General features: G+C 52.3%; 2 protein-coding genes across 9 annotated transcripts in view; one reads left to right on the top strand and one right to left on the bottom strand.

Annotated features, from left to right (window-relative positions):
- HDAC5 (histone deacetylase 5) overlaps positions 1-7,571 on the bottom strand; it is a 41,493-nt gene extending 33,922 nt beyond the window's left edge. For all 7 annotated transcript variants that reach the window (XR_014821077.1, XR_002337097.2, XR_002337098.2 and 4 more), the window contains exons 1-2: positions 7,468-7,571; positions 1,672-1,882 (exon numbers count right to left, since the gene is read on the bottom strand). Coding sequence is in view for 2 of the 7 variants with exons in the window: in XM_021066891.2 (XP_020922550.2) it covers positions 1,672-1,693 (22 nt within the window). In the remaining 5 variants the exon portion in view is untranslated. The remainder of the gene's footprint in view (positions 1-1,671; positions 1,883-7,467) is intronic.
- A 176-nt stretch (positions 7,572-7,747) lies between these two features.
- Positions 7,748-22,889, top strand: part of HROB (homologous recombination factor with OB-fold) — a 37,987-nt gene continuing 22,845 nt past the window's right edge. For both annotated transcript variants that reach the window (XR_014821099.1, XM_021066897.2), the window contains exons 1-2: positions 7,748-7,818; positions 13,099-13,260. The gene's annotated coding sequence lies outside the window, so the exon portion shown is untranslated. The remainder of the gene's footprint in view (positions 7,819-13,098; positions 13,261-22,889) is intronic.

Genomic DNA, 22,889 nt, shown 5'->3' with positions numbered 1-22,889 from the left:
TAGACGTGGCTCAGATCCAGCATTGCTGTGGCTCTGGCGTAGGCTGGTAGCTGCAGCTCCTATTCAACCCCTAGCCTGGGAACCTCCATATGCCAAGAGTGCAGCCCTAAAAAGCAAAAAAAAAAAAGCTGACTTGGTGAGTCTCAGGGGGCCCAGTGGCCACTCCTCCACCTATGCCCGGGATAGGTCATGCTGGAAAGGGAAACGGGAAGGGGCACAGCCTTGACCAAAACAAATGTCACAAAGCCGGCCAATCCTGCTGCCTTCTGGCTTCCCTGGAGTCTGCTGGAAGGCCAGGGACCGTGGTCAGGACCACACATCAGTCGCCAGCACAGGGTCTTCAAAACAGGAAGCTGTCATGTCTAGCACAGTGACCACCGGGAATGAGAAGCAAGGGGGCCAGGGTTTCCCCCTGAAGCTGCTGCTCTACCATACTGCAAATGGCTTTCATTTTTGTCTTTTTCTTTTTACGGCCACACCTACAGCACGTAGAAATTCCTGAGCTGGGGGTCCAATAGGACCTGCAGCTGAGGCCTACCCCACAGCAACACTGGATCTGAGCCGCATCTGCTACCCACATCACAGTTTGAGGCAATGCCAGATCCTTAACCCGCTGAGCCAGGCCAGGAATCGAACCCACATCTTCATGGAGACGATACTGGGTTTTTAACCCACTGAGCCACACTGGGAACTCCCTGCAAAGGGGTTTTTGTCTCTAGGCCCTAGTTTCCCTACCCCCGAAAGAAGGAAAACTCTCCTCCATCCCTACAGAACAAGATGTAAGGGATGGGATGGACTGGTGGGGGGGGCAGCTCAGAGTTGAGCAAGATGGATTCTGACTCTGTTCAGAAGTCTGTGCAGAAGGAGACAGCCAAGGAGAGAAGGCAGTTATTACTCTGACCACACTGACCCAGGACCCCCCTGGGAAACCATGACCCCCCTGTCCAGCTCAGGCCACTTGGACACATCCTCATGGGCACACACCCAGACCCACCCGTGCACCAGGCTGCCTGGAGTCCCACCCACAGACTATTTTGGCACTTCTAGGCAGGCTCCCAGGAGCAGAGGGGAATGGGAAATCTCCGAGTCAGAGACCCCAAACCAGAAAACTAGCATGTCCAGGACAGGGCTACCTGGACTCAAAGGAAGAAGCCAAGTCCCCTCTGCTAACATGTCACTGCAACCCACCCAACCCCATACAACCCAACACGGGCTCTGGCCATAGGCCCTGCAAACCTCCACCAAGAAAAAAGCATGGAACACAGAGAAACACTCCATCAGGAAAAGAGGACACCACCACAAAGAGGAGGCTGGGCATTCAGCTATGACAGGGAACTTCTTCCAACAGCATCCCTGGACCACACGGAGAAGCTCAGGGACTCACATCCCCCTTAGCCCTGCCTATGCTGCCGAACACGGCAGGGTGGCGTAACTTGAAGGCCCCCGAGTTGAGAGGGCAGGCATGGGGACGAAGTTGGACCAGGGCCTTCCCAGGGTCAGGCTGGACTGTGGCCCCATCAATTCCCAGCCCTACCCCATGATCAATAACTGCAGACTTGCCTGTCCTTTTCTCATGATGCTTCTCAGACAGTTGGCCTGGGCTGGATTCCCATACAGCCCGGTACACCCAAAGCCACCCCAAAGGCCCTCTCCAGCCTCCCAAGCTCTTACCCGACTCGGTGGGAGTGTTCATGCCGGCTCTGGGCCCACAGGAAGCTGGCGTTGGGGGCTGGGATGGGAGGGGGTGGAGCTGCAGTGATGTCAAGAGACACAGACGATAACAGACAGACGGACGGGACAGGAGCCCGGGGCCGCTGTGCCTCTAACGCCCATCCGAGGCCATCCTTCAGGGCGAGGCAGTCAGGCACTCAGAACAGCATCCCTGGGGAGAGAGGGAGCAGGGTTAGAGGTCCCCAACTCAGGAGACTGAGAGGCGAAGGAGACCTTGGAGCTTGTCAGTTTACACCCAGGGAACAGAAGAAGGACCACCCACCCAGGGGCAGAGAGGGAATCAGCGGAACTGGAGCAGCCCCTGGTTTCTTGTTTCTCTCTTTTTGTTAGAGCTGCAGCTGCAGCACATGGACGTGCCCAGGCTAGGGGTCTAATTGAAGCTGCAGCTGCCAGCCTCTGCCACAACCACAGCAACGCAGGATACTTAGCCAGGGATCCAACCCACGTCCTCATGGATGCTAGCTGGGTTTGCAACCTGCTGAGCCACAAGGCGAACTCAGGTTTCTTCTTTCTAATTGGAGAGGCTGCCAGCACTCAAGGGAAGGGAAGTGGCCACAGTAGCCACATCCTAACAAACTCCTTTTCAGGTGACAATGTCCACTGCCAGGTGGAGGGACCTCAGAGACTCCTATGGGTGCCTGATGTGGGACGGAGCATGTACCAAAGGAGCAAGTGCAGGGAGGCCTCTGAACTCCGTCCGGGGCCACGGGGAGATACAGGGCTGACCTGGAGTCCCTCGCAGAAGTTACAGGAGAAACTGGTATCCAGGCCCAGGAGCCTGAGCCTGGACTCTCATCGACCCCTTGCTCCCTGATCCTTGTGCCACATCCAGCTCTGGAAACGGGCCGTGCTTCCGTCTCGGTCTTATCCATTCAACAACCGGGCAGGGAAAGAGGGTAACAAACCAGCCTTCCTCTACCCATTAACCACGTTTCCAAGAATTTCGAAAGACAGAGACATTCATCCCACATCCAGCGCCCTCTGGACTGGGGGTCCAAGGCCCAAGCCTGGGGCCTCGCGGGTGTCGTATAGGTTGTGCCCTGGGCAACGAGGTCTGAAATCCAGCCCCTGCTCTGCCTGCCAAGCTACACAGGCTGGATCCACCCAGAATAAGGGACGCCATGTTCCAGGCTGTACAAAGGCACCAAAAGGCCCAGCAATGGGCCTGCTGAGGCCAAGACGGTAACAGAGAATGTCCCAGGATTACAGGACCGGAGTTTGCCAACTGCTCCCCGCTCCTCCAGCTCCCCACCCTCCCCAGCCCCACAACTCGTCCTCCAGCCTCAGACACTACGCACGCACCCACCTGGGCCCATCCCTAAACAGTCCAAGAGATCCACCCTAGACATGATCTCATTCATTTACTTCCAAAAAGAAGGCAGGCCCTCAGACACCCAGTGAAATCGAGGTAGCAGGAAGCGCCCAGATGAGGCCAAGAGGAGCTGCATGTTTAAACTCTTAACTCTGCTCCCCAAGCCAGGAACAGGCCATCCATCAGTCGTGCCCCTTGGCCAGCCCACCTCCTAGCAGGATTAACTCTCAGTAAGCTTTGCATTCTCAAGGACTCCCAGGCGCGGGGTCCATTTGGAGCCAAGAAGCCCAGGAATCAGACATAGCAGGGATACAAGAACACACTCGCACACCGTGCACATGCCATGCACACGCTAGGAAGACCTCAGGTCTTCCTAGGCCTACTGGCCCCTGCTCTCACCCACAGGGTCTAGACTCTGTAGTTGGAGGAAAAGTGCACTCAAGACGCGGAGGAGGCAGAGCGAAGGGGCCAAATGGCTCCCAGCAGATACAGGTGTGGGACAAGGACAAAAGAGGCTGCGCAGGGCTGGGGCCACGCTCAGGAATGCAGCAGGTGGGGCTGCTGGTGCCCCGGCGGGGCCCGCGTGGGCAGACAGCTCAGCCCGTGCCCACCCCAGGGCTGGCGCCCAGTCCTGCTCACACCCTTTCCCGTGGGCTGGGGAACACAGGTTCAGAAATTCCCACGATTCCCAGCAGCCCAAGTGACCCAGCCCATCTCCTTAGTGAAAGGAACCTCGGCAGCAGGGCACTCAGAAGGGACAGAGCCTCCGTGGGGCAAAAACTAGGTTAAGATCCGCCATGAGCCCCACTGGGTCCTCACCCCTGGGGAGAAGGCGAAGGGAGTGGCTCCTAGAACTCCCAGTGGGGCTCCGGGACTCCGTCTGGCCGCTCTCCCACCTCCCCCGTGCGATGCAGTAGGACCCCTGGGCCCTGGTCCACCTGCGGAGAGTGGCTGCCAACACCCTCATCAAGCCTCCTGAGCGAACAGGAGCCCCCAGCCCCGGGAAACAAAGCAGCGTTCACAGCCGGATCAGGACAGGTTGTGGATTTCTGTCTAGAGTGGGGCATGAAGGGGGAAAAGGGCAGCTTACTGGTTAAAAGCTGAGCTGTTTGGTCCCGCTTCGGCTGCTGGCCATTGTTACAGAACAGTCTCGGCGGGCAGTCAGGGACCAAGAGCTGTGTGCTTCCTGGCACTTTGAGGTCAAACCAGTGAGCAGCCTGGCTTCAGGACATCCCAAGCAGGCAGACCCCAGAGCCCTGTCCCCAACCCCTGAGAACTCTTTCTTCCAGTGAGACCTCGGTCCCACTCTGGGATCCAAACCCAGGAAACCAGCCACATCTCACCCTACAAGCTCATGGCTAAGCAGGGGGTGGAAGGGCAAAACCCCACCCACCCCCACTCCATTCTCGAGCAATAAAAACTCGGCAAAGGGTGGGTGGGAGGAGAAGAAGGACAGACAAGGGAGGAACGTGAGGCAGGTGTGATGCCTCAAAGGCCCCAAGTTCACAACGCTGCCCCGCAGGTATTCCCCAAGGGACCTGGACTCCAGCACCACCAGGCAGCGCCTCAGCCAACACACCAGCTCTGGCCCTGCTATAGGCAGGCCCGAGCCCTGAGCAGGGGCCAGGAACCCCTCCCCAGGTCAAGGCAGTCAGGGGGGCTGTCTGAACCAAATCACGATCTGTGATGCACCCCTAAAGACTTCATCAGAAAGCTACAAGCCCAGACATCCCATCCCTAGGCACAGAGGGCCTCTCGTCTTGACCTCTCTGACTGTGGCCGTGGCTGATCACTTTCCCCAGCCTCCAAAAGCTTCCACTGCCTCGCTGCCTTCTCCCAAGCTGGCCCACCAGAAGCCTGGGATGAACAGAGCCAGGCGGGGTGGCTGACTTCGATGTCCAGGCCCCAATCTAGGAGATGGGGGAGGGCAACAGAGAAGGAAAAAAGGCACCAGGCTGACAAATTCATTTCTGCAATCGGCCCATTTCTGTTTGTCTGCTCAGACGCAGCTCCAGGCATCTGCACAAGCCAGATGGAGGAGGCTGCTATTTCTAGAAAAAAGGGGGGGGGGTGAGAGGGGAGGGAGGGACAAGACGGAGGCAGAGGGCAGAAGACCAGGTCTGTTTCCCCTGAAACCTCAGGCACAATGATACCCCCACCCCAACACCACTAGACAGGGTCCCCATTCAAGAAAGGGCTGGGGCGGGGGCTGGGGGGAGGTGGGGTTGGGGAGAAGAAAGGCAGAGAAAGTTTAATTAGCCAAAGTCGGCTACAATAGGCCCCCTCACGGGCTGCATCAGGTTTTCATTCATGAGCAAGCAACAGTGCTCCAAAAATGCCGAGAACCGCCCCCCCCTCGCAGTCTCTCCCCCCTCCCCCACCAACAGGAGTGCGTCCTCCAGCAGGCTGGCTGAGCCTGATGCCGTGTTCCAGACACCCCTTCTCAAAGGGATGTGAGTAGGAAGAATTAATTATTAAAGAGCAGCTGGTACTTCGGCACCGACTACACTCCCCCCCAACTCCTAGCGCGCGGATGCCCCCTCCCCCTGCAGAAACACAAACTACCCCCCCCCACCGCCCCATCCCCAGGCCCTATTTCTAAACACACAGCGAAGATGCCACCCCTAGGGAAGGCAAAGCAAACCTTTGTCTCTGCAGCTACTTGGAGTGGGTGGGGCATGTGATACAGCTGCCCCCCTCTCTGAATTACTCCATCCAGCCCCAAAGGAGGGTATACTGGAGAGGGAAGGGGAGGCTGGCACAGAGCTAACATTTCTCATTCTTTGCCGCCAGCCAGCCCCCCCCCCCCAGATAAACTGCACCTGGTATCTGTCTGTCTGGCCCCTGGCATGCACACATATTCCCAGGATAGAATGGAGATGCTGGGGGCCCACCCCTCTAACTCAGAGACCCCCCCACACCTGCCTTGTCTGGACAGAGCCCAGATCCAAGTCCAAGGGGGAGACAGAGCAAAGAGAGGAATCAAGAAGAGGCAAGACGCAAACCAAGAGCTCCCCAAGCTTGAATTTACAAGGTACAGGAAGGAGGTTAAGACTGAAATGAAAAAGCAGGCAGCCCCCTACGTGGCTCATCCACCATCCCCAGCCCAGCCCAGCCCAACCCAACCCAGCATCTCAACAGCCAGCACAGGTTCAGGATCCCTGGTACCTGGAACTCAGACTGAGGACCCTCCAAACCTGAGGAGGCCCAGGGCAGGATCCAGCCCCAGGCCCCAGTCCTGCAAAGTAGGCTGGTTAGGGGTCCTTCTGGCTAAAAGTCCTGAACCTCCCATCCTCTGCCTCCTTTTGTTCCTATGTTCTGACTCCATCTTTCCCTCCCAGTTGGACCCTGAACCCAGTCACCACGAGCATCACTTCCAATCGTCAAAGCTAATTCCAGGCCCCTGAAGCACAGTGGTCACTGTCAGAGTCGTGGCTCACTTGAGCACCCCCAAAAGCAACTGCAGCTGCTAACCTCCCTCTTTTGGGACACATCTCATCTCAGAAGGCCAACAGGGAGTATCAGGTGGTCACCTCCTCCCCCCAGAGGGGTGCTCCCACCTTCCCCTCCACCCCACTCCACCAACCAGACTCCCAGATTAATTACTTATTACCCCATCAGGTCTCATCTTCCCCAGGGCCCCAGGGAAGGGTGGGGTTGGGAAGCAGCCTCCCCCAAGTTAAAAGGCACAGGCAGTGTTTCTGCCTCCATGAGACACAGATCCAGGATGAAAAACGGGGGGCATCCACCCCAGACAAGTAGGGGGGAGCTTTCATCTCCCAGCTTCCTCACTCGGGTTCCAGGGTGTCAGACAGGAGAAGAGGGTGGGAACAAACGCAATAACACCTCAAGGGGGAGGGAATGAGAATAATGGGAGAGAGAAGTAAGGTGGGCCCGCAGGTCCCCTCCTCCGGCACAGAAGTCAAGGACACAGAATCGAGGATACCTTCTGAGGTATGGGGAGAAGCGCTGCGGGGTGGGCAGCGCCCCTCACCTCAGAGTACCAAGAAAGGGTGTCCAGCGAAGAGGGGTCGACACAGAATCCGGCTGCAAGGCTCAAGTCGCTCTGCAACGCACCACGCGCCGCCCGGGAGAGGGCAAATCCGACTGCCCCGGCCGGTCTCCCAGCCATTCGGGGGTGTGGGTCGCGGGAAGATGGGCCCCTCCCTTACCTGCAGGGAAGGCGCCCCTACCTGGGAGGGGCTGGGAGGGGCGCGCGCAGTAGCCCCGAGGCCCGGCTCCCGGGCCGGTGATGCTCCCAGGGGGCGCCGGCTGGCACCCGGGCGCCAGGAGGAAGGAAGGGGGGCGCGGAGCGCGGCGCGCGCGCGGGGAGCCCGCGGGCAGCGACGGCTGGAGGAGGGGGCGCCGCGTCGCGTCCGGGGGGCTGGGGGGAAGTGGGATCGGGGGTGGTGCAGCGCGCTCACCCCCTGCGGCTCGAGCTCCGGCTTCGCAGGCGGCGGCGGCAGCAGCGGCGGCGGCAGCAGCGGCAGCGCCTCCTCGACGGCTCCTCCATCTTTGCGGCAGCTCCTCCGGCTCCGCTCGCCGCCGCCACCAACAACAACATTCGGAGACGTCACTCCCGTCACGTGATCCGACCCAGCGCTAAAAATAGACCCAGACCCCCCCCAGTTTCAGCCACCACCAACCCCTCCCCTCCTTCTCGGCCCTCCCCGCGGGGCGGGGCCAACAGCGCCACCGTGACAGCTTCTTAAAGAGCCAATACACAGCCAAGGGTTGGGCTGGGGAAGGGGAGGAAGGCTAGGGATCGGAGCCCCGTGAGTAGTGGTGGAAGGATTGCTGCGGGGGTACAGGTCTGGCTGCTAGGGGCTCAGCCTTTGGGATGCACGCTTTTCCTCTGCGCTGTCTCCACTTCCTTTTCGAACCGTGGATGGTGCAATCGCTGCCTGCCTGAGCTTCTCCTTAACACGCCCTCCCGCCTTGGGGGAGGGGAACTGGGGATGGATTCCTAGGGGCTGGGAGGGCTGTGGAGGCCCCACCTTGGGGGCCAGGCTGAGAGCGGATGGCTGGGACAGGTCCCGAACCCGCCGCCATCGACACCAGCTCCGACCTCACACACTAAATCTGTGCCAAGGGGAGAAAAAAAAAAAAAAATACTGGGAAGAACCAGGGTACAGTTGTAAGAGTCCAAGGCCTTCAAAAGGAAGACTTCCGGTCCCTGGCTTCAGTGCCACCCTGTTCCACAGCACTACTTAGGACACAGTATATGTGATAGACCCTAGATGGTTTCTCAGTGACCTAGTAATTTCACTAACGAAAATGTATTCCAGGGAAATAAACATTGTGCTCAAAAGTGAGTATAGAAGGAAAGAGATTCCTTATAATCCTGTGAAAAGTTGGAAACAACCTAAATAGCAGCAGCTGGGATTGGCGAATAAACCTGGGCACATCCATTCAGTGGAATACTTTCCAGACATTAAAAAATGATATGTCTATATTGACCTGAAAAGATCCGCATGATATATTGTGTTCTTGAAAATCAGGAATCAAATAAGTACTACAGAATTGTTCCATTTACTGTAAATGCCAAAAAACTAGACCCATATGTCTGAATATGTATGCATATTAAAAAGCCTTTAAGAATATATACCAGGGGAGTTCCCGTCGAGGCGCAGTGGTTAATGAATCCAACTTGGAACCATGAGGTTGTGGGTTCGATCCCTGGCCTTGCTCAGTGGGTTAAGGATCCGGTGTGGCCATGAGCTGTGGTGTAGGCTGCAGACGCGGCTCGGATCCTGTGTGCTGTGGCTCTGGCGTAGGCCGGTGGCTACAGCTCCGATTGGACTCCTAGCCTGGGAACCTCCATATGCCATGGGAGCGGCCCTAGAAAAGGCAAAAAAAGAAGACACACACACAAAAAAAGAATATATAGCAAAATATTTACCTTTGCTTTCTTTTTAATCTTTTTCTGTATATCTGAAATTTTGTAACTATCATGTATTATTCATCTAATCAGAAAAAGTGAATATATTGGCGTTCCCACGGTGGCAGAGTGGGTTAAGGATCCGGCTTGTCCCTGTGGAGGTGCCCATTTGACCCCCAGCACAGTGGGTTAAGGATGGAGAGTCTCTGCAACTGTGGCGTAGGTCACAGCTCCTGCTTGGAACTTCCATATGCTGTGGGAGCAGCTGAAAAAGAAAAAAGGAAGGAAGGAAATACATAAATGTTTCTGTAATAAATGATAAAAGTTCTTCCTACAAAGTATCTCATGAACCAGTCCCACCCATCTTCATCCTTGCCCCTTGTCTGCAGCCACATCATCCCTCACTTGAGATGCTGTAGCTGCTTCTCCAACCAATCCACTTCCTGCATTCATCCCAGACTTCTCCCAAAGCCAAAATAACCTTTTTTAGAACATAAATCTAATCAAGGGAGAGCTTAAAGGCTTTCCAGTGTTGTCACTGAAATCTATATCTGGCCCAGAAAGGTGGTTTTTAAACTTTAGGGAGTTCCTGTTGTGGCTCAGCAGGTTAAGAACCTGGCTAATACCCATGAGGATGCAGGTTCAACCCCTGGCCTCGATCAGTGGGTTAAGGTTCTGGTGTTTCTGCAAGCTGTTGCATAGGTTGCAGAGGCAGCTTCGATCGGAATTGCTGTGGTGCGGCTAGGAATTCCATATGCTGCAGATACAGCCCTAAAGAGGAAAAAAAAAACTTTAGGGTGCTTGAAAATGCCGATTCCTAAATCCCACTGGCAGAGCTTGTTTTTCAGTGGTGATGGGCCCGGAATTTTCTTTTTTTTTTTTTTTTTTTTTTGTCTTTTTTGTCTTTTTTGCTATTTCTTGGGCCACTCCCGCGGCATATGGAGGTTCCCAGGCTAGGGGTCCAATCGGAGCTATAGCCACTGGCCTACACCAGAGCCACAGCAACGAGGGATCCCAGCCACGTCTGCAACCTACACCACAGCTCACTGCAACGCCGGATCGTTAACCCACTGAGCAAGGGCAGGGACCGAACCCGCAACCTCATGGTTCCTAGTCGGATTCGTTAACCACTGCGCCACGGCGGAGACTCCAGAATCTTCATTTTTAATAAGTACCTCAGGGGATTTTGCTGCAGCTGGTCTTCTCCTTAGCTCTCTGTACACCAGCCATTGCGGCTTTCTCTCATGTCATTGAATAATGTGTCCCTTGTTCCTCAGGACCTTTGCACAGGCTGTTTTTTCTTTCTAGAATGTTCCCTTCCCCTCTTCCCTCTGCCTGGCTAACTCTTACTCATCCATAGAGCTCAATGAAACATCACTTCCTGCTAGAGGCCTTCCTTGGTCTTTCAATTAAATACATTGACCCTGATAACGACCTGTAAATACATACATCTATTTATGGCATTGTTGGGTTAGTGTCCGTCTCTTCCCCATATAAATGTTAACTGTAAGCCAAGATGAGCAATTTTTTTTCCCCTTTGGCTGCACCCATGGCATATGTAAATTCCCGGGCCGAGACCTATGCCACAGTTAAGCCAGATCCTTAACCCACTGGGCTGGGGAGGGGATTGAATTTACTCCTCGGCAGTGACCTGAGCAGCTAAAGAGATAACCCCAGATCATTAACCCACTGCACCACATCGGGAACTCCAAGATGAGCACTTGTTGACTGTGGACTTTGAGCAGAAAGGCCACCCTTACAAAGTCATCCCATGTCATTCTAAAACAGGGGTCTTCTTGCCTTTTTTTCTGGAATGATGGTGCCATCCATTGGCTGTTATTCTTTTAATTTTTTTTAAATTGAAGAATAGCTCGTTTACAATGTTGTGCCAACTTCTGCTATGCAGCAAAGTGACCCAATCACACACACACACACACACACACACACACATATTCTTCTTTTTTTTTTTTTTTTTTTTGTCTTTGTAGGGCCGCACCCACAGCATATGGAAGTTCCCAGGCTAGGGATCGAATCAGAGCTGTAGCCGCTGGCCTACACCACAGCCACAGCAACACCAGATCCAAGCCACGTCTGCAACCTACACCACAGCTCACTGCAACGCCAGATACTTAACCTGCTGAGCAAGGCCAGGGATCAAACCTGCATCCTCATGGATGCTAGTCAGGTCCGTTTCCACTGAGCCATGATGGGAACTTCCCCGAAGAGTTTTAAACGAAATTGTTCTGCGGCATTTTAATTTTATTTTGATTTCATTTCATTTTAAATTAAATCATAGACATGGCTCAGATTATAGATACTTGTTGGATTCGTTTCCGCTGAGTCACGACGGGAACTCCTGTACATTCTTTTTTAAAAAATATTATTTGGAGTTCCCGTCGTGGCTCAGTAGTTAACAAATACAACTAAGAACCATGGGGTTGCGGGTTCGATCCCTGGCCTTGCTCAGTGGGTTAAGGATCCGGCATTGCCGTGAGCTGTGGTGTAGGCTGCAGACGCAACTCGGATCTCGTGTTGCTGTGGCTCTGGCATAGGTTTGGCAGCTGTGGCTCCAATTAGACCCCGGGCCTGGGAACCTCCATATGCCACAGGAGTGGCCCTAGAAAAGACAAAAAATAAAAATAAAAATAAAAAATATTATTTCCAGAGTTCCCGTCGTGGCTCAGTGGTTAATGAATCCGCCTAGGAACCACAAGGAACCCTCGCTCAGTGTGTTAAGGATGTGGTGTTGCCGTGAGCTGTGGTGTAGGTTGCATTCCAGGCTCAGATTCCTCTTTGCTATGGCTCTGGCGTAGGCTGGTGGCTTCAACTCCAATTAGATCCCTAGCCTGGAAACCTCCATATGCTGCAAGAGCGGCCCTAGAAAAGACAAAAAGCCAAAAAAAAAAAAAAAAAAAAAAAAAGATCGCAGCGTATGAGGAAATAGGTCCCCAACTGATATGATGAATGTCAATAACTGTCTCATGGCCAAGCACTTCCCATCCGGCAGGTGAAGGGACTGAGGCTCAGAGAAGCTATATAACTTTTTTATTACATTTATTTATTTATTTAACTCAATGAATTTTATTACATTTATAGTTGTACAACAATCATCACAACCCAGTTTTATAGCTTTTCCATCCCAAACCCCCAGCCCATCCCCCCCCACACACCTGTCTCCTTTGGAAACCGTAAGTTTTTCAAGGACTAAGAGTCAGTATCTATTCGGCAAGGAAGTTCATTGTGTCCTTTATTTATGTATTTATTTATTCATTGCTTTTTAGGGTGCCCCCATGGCATACGGAGGTTTCCATGCTAGGGGCTGAATCAGAGCTGTAGCCTCTGGCCTATGCCGTGTAACTGATAGCATATGACATTGGTGTCTCACTGTCTGACTAACTTCACTTAACATGATAATTTTTTTTTTTTTTTTTTTTTTGTCTTTTTGCCATTTCTTGGGCTGCTCCGGCGGCATATGGAGGTTCCCGGGCTAGGGGTTGAATCGGAGCTGTAGCTGCCAGCCTATGCCAGAGCCACAGCAACGCAGGATCTGAGCTGCGTCTGCAACCTACACCACAGCTCATGGCAACGCCAGAACCTTGACCCACTGAGAAAGGGCAGGGATCAAACCCGCAACCTCATGGTTCCTAGTCGGATTCGTTAACCACTGCACCACGACGGGAACTCCTTAACATGATAATTTCTAGGTTCATCCATGTTGCTGCAAATGCCATTATTTCTTTCCTTTCAGTGGCTGAGTAATACCCCATTGTGTATATGTACCACATCTTCTGGATCCACTCCTCTGTCAATGGACATTGAGGTTGTTTCCATGTCTTGGCTAGTGTGTATAGGGCTGCAATGAACATTGGAGCACATGTGTCTTTTCGAATCATGGTTTTCCCTGTATAGATGTCCAAGAGTAGGGTTGCTGGATCAAATGGTAATTCTATTTTTAGTTTTCTGAGGAACCTCCATACTGTTTTCCACAGTGGTTGCACCAGTGGCCCCACCAACAGTGTAATAGGGTTCCCTTTTCTCCACACCCTCTCCAGCATTTATCGTTTGTAGACTTTTTGATGATGGCCAGAAGCTAAATAACTTACCCAGAGTCACAGAGCTCATGCAAACAAGAACTTGGATTCAAACCCACATCTCTCTGTCCCTCAATCCCTAGGTACAGGGCCTGCAGGACCCCGCTCCAAAGTTCAGCACTCTAGCTCTGTTCTCTGGAGTTCTCTGAGATCATCACCTTATCCCGACCATGGACTAATGCCCCAGAAGTTGGGAGAATTCACCAGATGGGGTTCTGAGGAGCCTTCGGATTTTCTCTTCTCTGGTAAGTTGAGGGTGAAATAACTCCACATTAATTCTTTTTTTTTTTTGTCTTTTTGCTATTTCTGGGGCCACACCTGGGGCATATGGAGTTTCCCAGGCTAGGGGTCAAACCGGAGCTGTAGCTGCCAGCCTACAACACAGCCACAGCAATGCGGGATCCGAGCCGCGTCTGCAACCTACACCACAGCTCACGGCAATGCCGGATCGTCAACCCACTGAGCAAGGGCAGGGACCGAACCCGCAACCTCATGGTTCCTAGTCGGATTCGTTAACCACTGCGCCACGACGGGAACTCCCACATTAATTCTTAGGTTTCTTGAGGACATGCTGTAGGTACCAGAGATGTAGAGATGCAGCTGCCTTTAAGGATCTCTGACGTCCCATAGAGAATGAAACTGCCTTTGCTATGAATCCCTAGGGTGGGCCCTTGCCAGGACCATTCACCATGGAAACAGGGGTCATGGGGGTGTCTCCTTAACCATCATCTCGGTTTCCTGATGTAGAAAGAGAGAGCCGATGGGATCTAGCAGCTGATGGGAAAACGTGGGTGGGGGGTCGGGTTTTTTGGTCTTTTTAGGGCCACGCCCACGGCACATGGACGTTCCCAGGTTAGGGGTCAAATTGGAGCTGCAGCCACTAGCCTACACCACAGCCACAGCCACAGCAACGTGGGATCCAAGCTGCGTGTAGGACCTACACCACAGCTCAAGGCAAGGCCAGATCCTTAACCCACTGAGCGAGGCCAGGGATTGAACCCACGTCTTCATGGATACTAGTCGGGTTCGTTACCGCTGAGCCGAGACAGGAACTCTGGACAGGGAAAACTTCTGGCCCTGGGACCCAGTGGTGAATTTGGCCTCATGGTAGAAGAAAAATCAATCTCGGAGGAGAGCCAGGCATTTAAACCGATCGCCTGACAGGTTGGCAGCACCCCTGGACTTTGAGAAGGAGGCATCAAGGCTGGGGAGTGGAATGAGGAGTGGTGAGCAGCACTGCTAGAGGCTCTGGGAGCTTCTATTCCTGTCTGAAATCATGACAAACGTCCTGGCCGGTTCTTGGAGCAGGACAAAGAGCAAACGTTCTCCCTGCTGGGTAGATGCTGCGCAACAGCCCCCGTCTTCTCCAAGCCCCTCTCACCCACCCGGTACCTATGCTCTCCAGACTTTGCGGGTGAGGGCGCATTGGCACTGGGTGACCTGTCTGTTCCCCAGAGCATGCTAACTCCCATCTAGCATCTCTCCTGGGGTGGAAACGCCCAGATCCATGGGAAGAATTCCAGAGGCTCTGGGGCGGCCCTTGTCAGAATGGTCCAGCCAAGAGGTCTGGTCTCTGGTGGAGCAACATTTTAGGCAGCCCTGCTGGCCTTCGAAGAGTGCCTAGTGTGGGAATAGTCCAGCTGGGCCTCGGGCAGAAAATAATACAGAACAAAGAAGAACTGAGCTGGTAAACTGATGCATTTGGTAAATATTTATCAAAGGAACTATGCATTCTTGAAAGTTTTTATCTATTACCGAGGTCAACTTGTACATAGAGGCATCTTGTTTCTAGTTCATTCAGCAAGAATTTATTGAGCTGGAGGTCCCCTTGTGGCTCAGCGGGTTAAGAACCCAACATAGTCTCCGTGAAGACTGGGGTTTGATCCCTGGCCTCGCTCAATGGGTTAAGAATCTGGCATTGCTGCAAGTGGCATAGGCCAGCAGCTGCAGCTCTGATTTGACCTCCAGCCTGGGAGCGTCCGTATGCCACAGGTGTGACTGTGAAAAGAGAAAAAAAAAAAAAGAAAAATCAAAGAATTTACGGAGCTTATTGAAAAATTATGAGGCTAGCACCATATTAGGTACTTTGGGGACTGCAAAAAAAAAATCAAAAATAAAATATGAAAACAGGACAGGAGGTGAGAAAACCCGGGTCCTAGGATCAGCTCCAGTCTAATGTGCTGCTGGGTGAGTCATTTCCCTTCTGGGCCTTGGTGTCCTTTTGTGGGAAATAAGACTGGACATCTGTACTCCAAGGTCCCTTTCGGTTCCAACCCTCCGAGAATCCCAAATCAGATGTCACAGCATCCAGCACAGAGTAAGGCTTCAAAGCTTAGATCCTTCAGGATGCTTTAAGGTACAGTCCTGCCCGTGGGCTGTTTACAATAGACCCAGGAGGCAAAAGAGAGTTTAGGGCAAAAAATTCATGTGCCCCAAGGCACAAAGCAAAGGCTTGTTACTGAGGACTAAGCTATGCAGAGTTTTATGAAAACTGCCCAGGGTTGGTGGGAGGGATGGATTGGGAGTTTGACAAATTAAAAATTAAAAAAAAAAAGTGGCCCCCAGGATACCTGAGTTTGGCCCAGGCCTCTCAGTATAACCCTGGACAAGTCCTTTCCTCTCCATGGGGCTCTGTTTCTTTACCTGTAGGATAATGAATGCTGGACGGGATTTCCTTCCTTCTAGCTGGAGACATTCCTGGTCCAACAGGTGAAGCTGAGAAGGAAGGACAGAAAACCCATTCCCACTCTGCTCGGTTCCTGTCTTCCCCTCAGGGCCCTCTCCTCCAGCCCTGAGGCAGAAAGAAACTGGCTTCAGGCCAGCATCCAGCTATAGCTGTGCTTGACTATTTGAGATGTTTGGGTGGAGGGCAGCAGGTGCCTGGGCAAGCCGCTATCCCTCTGGACCTTAGTTTCCTCATCTGTAAATACGTATGATTGAATGGATGACTTTTGAGGATTTTTCCACCTCTGGGGTTTAACAATTCCAGAGCTGTAGCTCAAGAAAACTAAAACTAAAGAGTTCCCATTATGGCTCAGTGGGTTAAGAACCCGACTAGTATCCATGAGGACGCGGGTTGGATTCCTGGCTTCACTCAGTGGGTGAAGGATCTGTTTTAGCCATGAGCCGTGGTGTAGGTGTCGGATGTGGATCGGATCCTGAATTGCTGTGGCTGTGGCTGTGGCTGTGGCCAGCAGCGGCAGCTCTGATTCGATCCCTAGCCTGAGCATTTCCCTATGCCGAGGGCACGGCCTTAAAAAGAAAAAGAAAGAAAGAAAAAAAAAAAAAGAACTAAAACAAAAAACAAGAGAGCCTCAGAGGTGAGGGTCTTACCTGGCCCTTGACCCCTTTTGTCCCTTCCCAGACCTCCCACCTCCTGCCTTCCTGGCCTAGTGATGAGAAGCAGGGTATTGTCTGTTCTCTCAGCGATGGCCAAGCTTTGAGAAAGCCAGCATTGTGGCTCCTAGAACAAGCTGTGAGTTTGTTTAAAAATAAAGATTATTCCGGGTGCAGCTACAGCCATTTGTCATGGTACCTTTAATATATATGCAATGGACAGAGAGAAAGAAAAAAAAAAAAAAAAGCTGCCAGTATATCGACCAAGAACCGCCCCCAGCAGCTAGTTGCCTGCTAAAGAACAGCAGGTGACAAAGCTTCTCAGCCCAGCTCCCCTCAAGGACCCAGAAGTGACCCATTCTGAGCCTTCGTACCCCTCCAGCAGTGAGAAGAGCAGAAGGTCCTGGGGGGTAGCTGAAAAGGAAGCCTACCCTCTCCCCCACTGCCCTACCAGGACCTGGAAGGGAGGCCCAGGATTTCCTGTACTGTGTGGGGTTCCTGTCTGCCTGTTCAAGAGTCAAGGTCACATAAACATAACAGTGCAAGGGCAGCTATGGCCAGTCACATCCTGTATGTCAGCAGGTCCCTCCAGAGGCTCTTCTCTGGGCGGGGCATGTGTGTCAGGGAGGGGACAGAGGGTGCAAATGTGCCTGCCCTCTGGGAGCTTATGATCCTGTGGAAACAACGCAGCCCCAAGAAGCAGAGTGAAGCAGTGGCAAAGGAGGGACCCTGGGAGACACAGGCCAGTTCTGCCTATAAAAGCTCCTGTGGCCCAACAGGTTAAGGATCTGGCATTGTCATTGCAGTGACTTGGGTCGCTGCTGTGGCATAGGTTCAATTCCTAGCCCAGAAATTTCCATATGCCAAAGGCACAGCCAAAAGAAAAAAAATTTTAAAAAGATGAAGGGGGAGTTCCCACTGTGGCTTGGTGGGAACGAACCCAAATAGTATCTATGAGGACGCAAGTTTGATCTCTGACCTCATTCAGTGGGTTAAGGATCCAGCACTGCCATGAGCTGTGGTGTAGGTCACAGATGCAGCTCAGATCTGGTATTGCCGCAGCTGTGGTGTAGGCTGGCAGCTGTAGCTCTGATTCAACCTCTAGCCTGGAAACCTCCATATGCCTTGGGTACAGCCCTAAAAAAAAAAAAAAAAAGAAGGACCTGAGGCTCAGGAGTCTTGAGGAACTGCCCCAAAGCTGCAAACCCAGTAGGTGAAGATACAGGGATCTGATCCCATGTTATCAGGACCCAGAGCCGGATTAGTTTCACCACTGGACCCAACCCCAGAGAAGGGGTAAAGATCTAGACCTGGATTGCAGCTCTGCCACTTACCAGCTCTGTGAACTTGAACTCTTTTTTTTTTTTTTTTTTTTTGCTTTTTAGGGCCGCACCCGAGGCATATGGAGGTTCCCAGTCTAGGGGTCTAATGGGAGCTACAGCTACCAGCCTACAACCAGAGCCACAGCAACTCGGGATCTGAGCCGCGTCTGCGACCTACACCACAGCTCACAGCAACGCCAGAGCCTTAACCCACTGAGCAAAGCCAGGGATTGAACCCACAACTTCATGGCTCCTAGTTGGATTCCCTTCTGCTGTGCCTAGACATTTTTTATCTTAGATAAATTCGTTATCTCTTAGGATTTCCTTACCCATAAACATGGGCACTGACGTCCTCCTCCCTGGGCGGCTGGAGCATGACGTGGGGAACTCACGATCAGCACAGGGCATGGCAAAGGGTGAGGCCAACCCTCACCTCCAGCCTTAGTGTTACCACCCCTTGGTTCCGGGCCAGCAGAAATGCCACTGCCACTGCCACTCCCTGAACAAGGTACTCGACCTGGACACTGAAAACGACCTCTGCCCCGCCCGGCTGTTTCCAGCTCCTGGGTCCCCATCCCACTTGCCCAGACTTTGCGGAATTGCCTTAGGGGTGGGTGGGGCTGCCAGCCCAGATGTCCATCCCTACCTACCTGGGTGTGTTTCTCGGCCCCAGGGATCCTGCAGGTGCAAGGACTCCAGACGAGGGTTGCCAGAATTGGATGCCCAGTTAAATTTACATTTCAGGAGTTCCCCTTGTGTCTCAGCGGTAACAAACCCAACTAGCATCCACGAAGATGCCGGTACAAATCCTGGCCTCGCTCATTGGGTTAAGGATCCCAAGGTGCTGTGAGCTGTGGTGTAGGTCACAGACACTACTTGATCTGGTGTTGCTATACCTGTCGTGTAGGCTGGCAGCTGCAGTTCCAATTAGACCGACCCCTAGCCTGGGAACTTCCATATGTCATAGGTGCGGCCCTAAAAAGAAAAAAGAAAAAAAAATCACATTTCAGATAAACAAGGAATAATTTTGTATACTTATGCAAAGAGTTCATGACTGTTGGAGGTTCCCATTGTGACTCTGCAGTAAGGATTCTGACTAGTATCCATGAAGATGTGTGTTGATCCCTGGCCTTGATCAGTGGGTTAAGGATCCAGTGTCGCCTTGAGCTATGGTGAAGGTCCCAGAGGCAGCTCAGATACCGCGTGGTTGTGGCTGTGGCTGTGGCTGTGGCCGGTAGCTGTAGCTCTGATTTGAACTGGGAACCTCCATATGCCATAGGTGTGGCCCTAGGAAGCAAAAAAAAAAAAAGAAAGAAAAGAAAAGAAAGAAAAAAGATTTCATGACTTCTTTTGGGGGGGGAGTCTTTTGTCTTTTTAGGGCCGCACCCACAGCATATGGAAGTTTCCAGGCTAGGGGTCGAATTGGAGCTGGAGCTGCCAGCCTCCACCACAGCCACAGCAACTTGGGATCTGAGCCATGTCTGGGACCTACACCACAGCTCAAGGTGACACCGGATCCTTAACCCACTGAGCGAAGCCAGGGATCAAACCTGCGTACTCATGGAACTTAGTTGGGTTCGCTGACCACTGAAGCACGATGGGAACTCCAATTTCATGACTTGTTTAACTTATTTATTTATTTATTTATTTTTTTTTTTTTAGGGCTGCACTGTTGGTACTTGGAGGTTCCCAGGCTAGGGGTCCAATCAGAGCTGCAGCTGCTGGTGTACGCCACAGCCACAGCAATGTGGGATCTGAGCCACATCTGTGACCTACACTACAGTTCATGGCAACACAGGATCCTTAATCCAGTGATCGAGGCCAGGGATCGAACCCACATCCTCATGGATCCTAGTCAGGTTCTTTTCCGCTGAGCCACAAGAGGAACTCCCAACTTATTTATTTTTATACTTACAATAAAAAATTATTGGAGTTCCCCTCTGGCTCTGTGGGTTAAAGATCCATTGTTGTCACTGCTGTGGCTCTGGTTACAGCTGTGGCACAGGTTGGATCCCTGGCCCAGGAACTTCCACATGCCACGGCCACAGCCAAAAAAAAATATTATTCCTTATCTGAAACTCGAATTTAAGTGGGTGTCCTGTAGTTTATCTGGCACCCCTATTCCTAGAACTCAAGGTCAGGTTGAAAGACTGCCCAGTAAATGGCTTTTGTTAAGCGTTTTAAACAAAAAGTCATTCGTTCTGGAGTTCCTGTCATGGTTCAGCAGTTAATGATCCAGACTAGGATCCATGAGGATGCCGGTTTGATCCCTGGCCTTGCTCAGTGGGGTAAGGATCTGGCATTGCTGTGAGCTGTGGTGTAGATAGCAGACGTGGCTCGGATCTGGTGTTGCTATGGCTGTGGCTTAGGCTGGCAGCTGTAGCTCCCATTCGACCCCTAGCCTGGGAACCTCCATATGCCGCAGGTGCAGCCCTAAAAGGCAAAAAAAAAAAAAAGAGGAGTTCCCGTCATGGCACAGTGGTTAACAAATCCGACTAGGAACCATGAGGTTGCGGGTTCGGTCCCTGCCCTTGCTCAGTGGGTTAAGGATCCGGCGTTGCTGTGAGCTGTGGTGTAGGTTGCAGACGCGGCTTGGATCCTGCGTTGCTGTGGCTCTGGCATAGGCCGGTGACTACAGCTCCGATTCGACCCCTAGCCCGGGAACGTCCATATGCCGCGGGAGCGGCCCAAAGAAATAGCAAAAAAAAAAAAGACAAAAAAAATATTTTATTGAAGTATAGTTGATTTACAATGTTATGTTAGTTGCTGCTACACAGCAAAGTGATTTAGTCATACATGTATATATATATTCATATTCTTTTCCATTATAGTTTATTACAGGAGATTGAATGTAGTTCCCTGTGCTGTACAGTAGGACCTTGTTGTTTATCCATTCTGTATATAATAGTTGGCATCTGCTACTCCCAAATACCCAATCCATCCCTCCCTACTCCCTCTCCTTCTTGGCAACCACAAATCTGTTCCCTATGCCTGTGAGTCTGTTTCTGTTTCATGGATAAGTTCATTTATGTCATTTTTTTTCCTTTTTCTCTTTGGGGCTGCACCTGCGTCACATGGAAGTTCCCAGGCTAGGGGCTGTGTTGGAGCTGCAGTTGCTGTCCTACACCACAGCCACAGCAATGCCAGATCCAAGCTGTGTCTTTGACTTACACCGCAGCTCTAGGCAACACCAGATCCTTAACCCACTGAGTCACTGAGCAAGGCCAGGGATGGAACTCATCCTCATGGATACTAATCAGGTTCTTAACCCTCTGAGCCACAACGGGAACTCCTATGTCATATTTTAGATTCTACCTATGATATCATATGTTATTCATCTTACTCTTTCTGACTTATTTCACTTAGTGTGATAATCTCTAGGTCCACCCATGTTGCTGAAAATGGCAACATTTTTATTCTTTTTTATGGCTGAACATTCCATTGTGTGTGTACCATTCATATCTTCTCTATCCATTCATCTGTTGATGGACATTTAAGTTGCTTTCATATTTTGTCTATTGCAAGCAGAACAGTCCCCCCTTTTTTTTTTTTTGGCAGAGCCTGCGGCATATGGAAGTTCCTGGGGCAGAGCCACACAGTGATCCGAACCGCAGCAGTGACAAATCTGATCCTTAACCCACTGGGCCACAAGGGAACTCATCAGAGGAATACTGCCATTTCCCCATCCCCTCCTCATCACCAGCCTCAGACACTCCAGGGGCAGCAAGTTTAAGCAACTCGTCCCTGCTTCCCCCCACGCCCCTGGTCTTGGTGCTGCAAGCAGCTGGACGCAGGGCTTGTAGAGATCCTGCCAGCTGCAGCCTGCCCGGGGCCCAGCCCACCCCCACGGTCCTGAGGGGGTCAGCCTCTTTTCTAAAGGCAAACCCTGGCGCTGCACCAGGGGTCCCTGCCCCCACTCCACCCCAACCTTGGAGGAAGACTGTCCTGAAGAGGCTTGGGGAGGTGGGCGTTGAACTGGAGGCTTAGATCTTGGAATGACTCACACGCCCCAAGAAGGGAGAAAGGGGCTGGGGGATGAATGGATTGCAAACCAGAGGGAGGGATCTAGGAGATGAGCTTTGGTGCCTGGATTCGTCCGCGTCAGTTTCTTCAACATCTGCAGTGCGTGGGGTTGAGCGATCCCACTGGGGGGGTTGGGGGGGCAGGACTGGGAGGCTGGCTGACGTTTGCTTCCCGCCTGCTGGGTCGGCCGAGCAGTTCATGAATGACTCACCTCATTGTCAGGCTGATTCACTGCTCCCCTGGGGACTTGCGGGGTGTGGGGCGGGGGGAGCGGCAGCAGCCCCCTCTGTACGTTTCACACACACACGCGCGCGCGCACACACGCAAACACGCGCGGGCGGGGCTCCAGCGAGTCTGTTTTTCTTCTGGGGTCCGGCCGGGCTGGATAGGTTTCCGTGGTAAGAGGGAGGAGGGCGCATGTCACTTAGACTATCGAGAACAAGTTTGAGGTTTCTATTCATAGTCTACCTGTGACTATTTACATTTAAATTAATTACAATTAAATCCAATTAAAACCTCGCCTCCTGGAGTTCTCCTCCTGGCGCATCGGAAACGAATCCGACTAGGAACCATGAGGATTTGGGGTTCGACCCTTGGCCTTGCTCAGTGGGTTAAGGATCCCGCACGGCCGTGAGCTGTGGGGTAGGTCGCAGACGCGGCTCCGATCTGGCGTTGCTGCGGCTGTGGTGTAGGCCGGCAGCTGTAGCTCCCATTCAACCCCTAGCCTGGGAACCTCCATATACCGCAGGTACAGCCCTAAAAGGCAAAAAAAAAAAAAAAAAAATCCTCGGTTCCTCCATCACACTGGCCACACTTCAAGTACTCAATAGCCACCATGCAGAAAGTTCTATGCCACAGCGCTGGTCTACAAAACCTTCACATACACAGAGCCACACAAACAGACCAGCCCCTCTTCCACCCCATACACACCGGCCCCCACCCTTGTATGCAATGCACACATTTAATTCCACGAAATTCTATGCACATCCCCTACAGGCATTCAACACACAACACCCACGCACCAACACAGCCGCACAAAAGGCTCAGTATGGGTACACACTTCCAGTGTATGCCACTGTCCATACCAAGACAAATGTAAACACATAAAGGAGCCTCATCACCCTGAATGGCATTCAACTGTTCATACGTTAAAAATACAAATGAGGATGAAATGCATTTGCAAATGTGCTGAA

Source organism: Sus scrofa, chromosome 12, assembly GCF_054392235.1.
Source record: "Sus scrofa isolate SSC_HxYL_T2T_F1_AM1 chromosome 12, Sscrofa_HxYL_maternal_Yorkshire_Landrace_v2.0, whole genome shotgun sequence".
Classification (NCBI taxonomy): domain Eukaryota; kingdom Metazoa; phylum Chordata; class Mammalia; order Artiodactyla; family Suidae; genus Sus; species Sus scrofa.
Note: the sequence above shows the minus strand (reverse complement) of the source record. Positions and strands in the feature narration are given on the sequence as shown.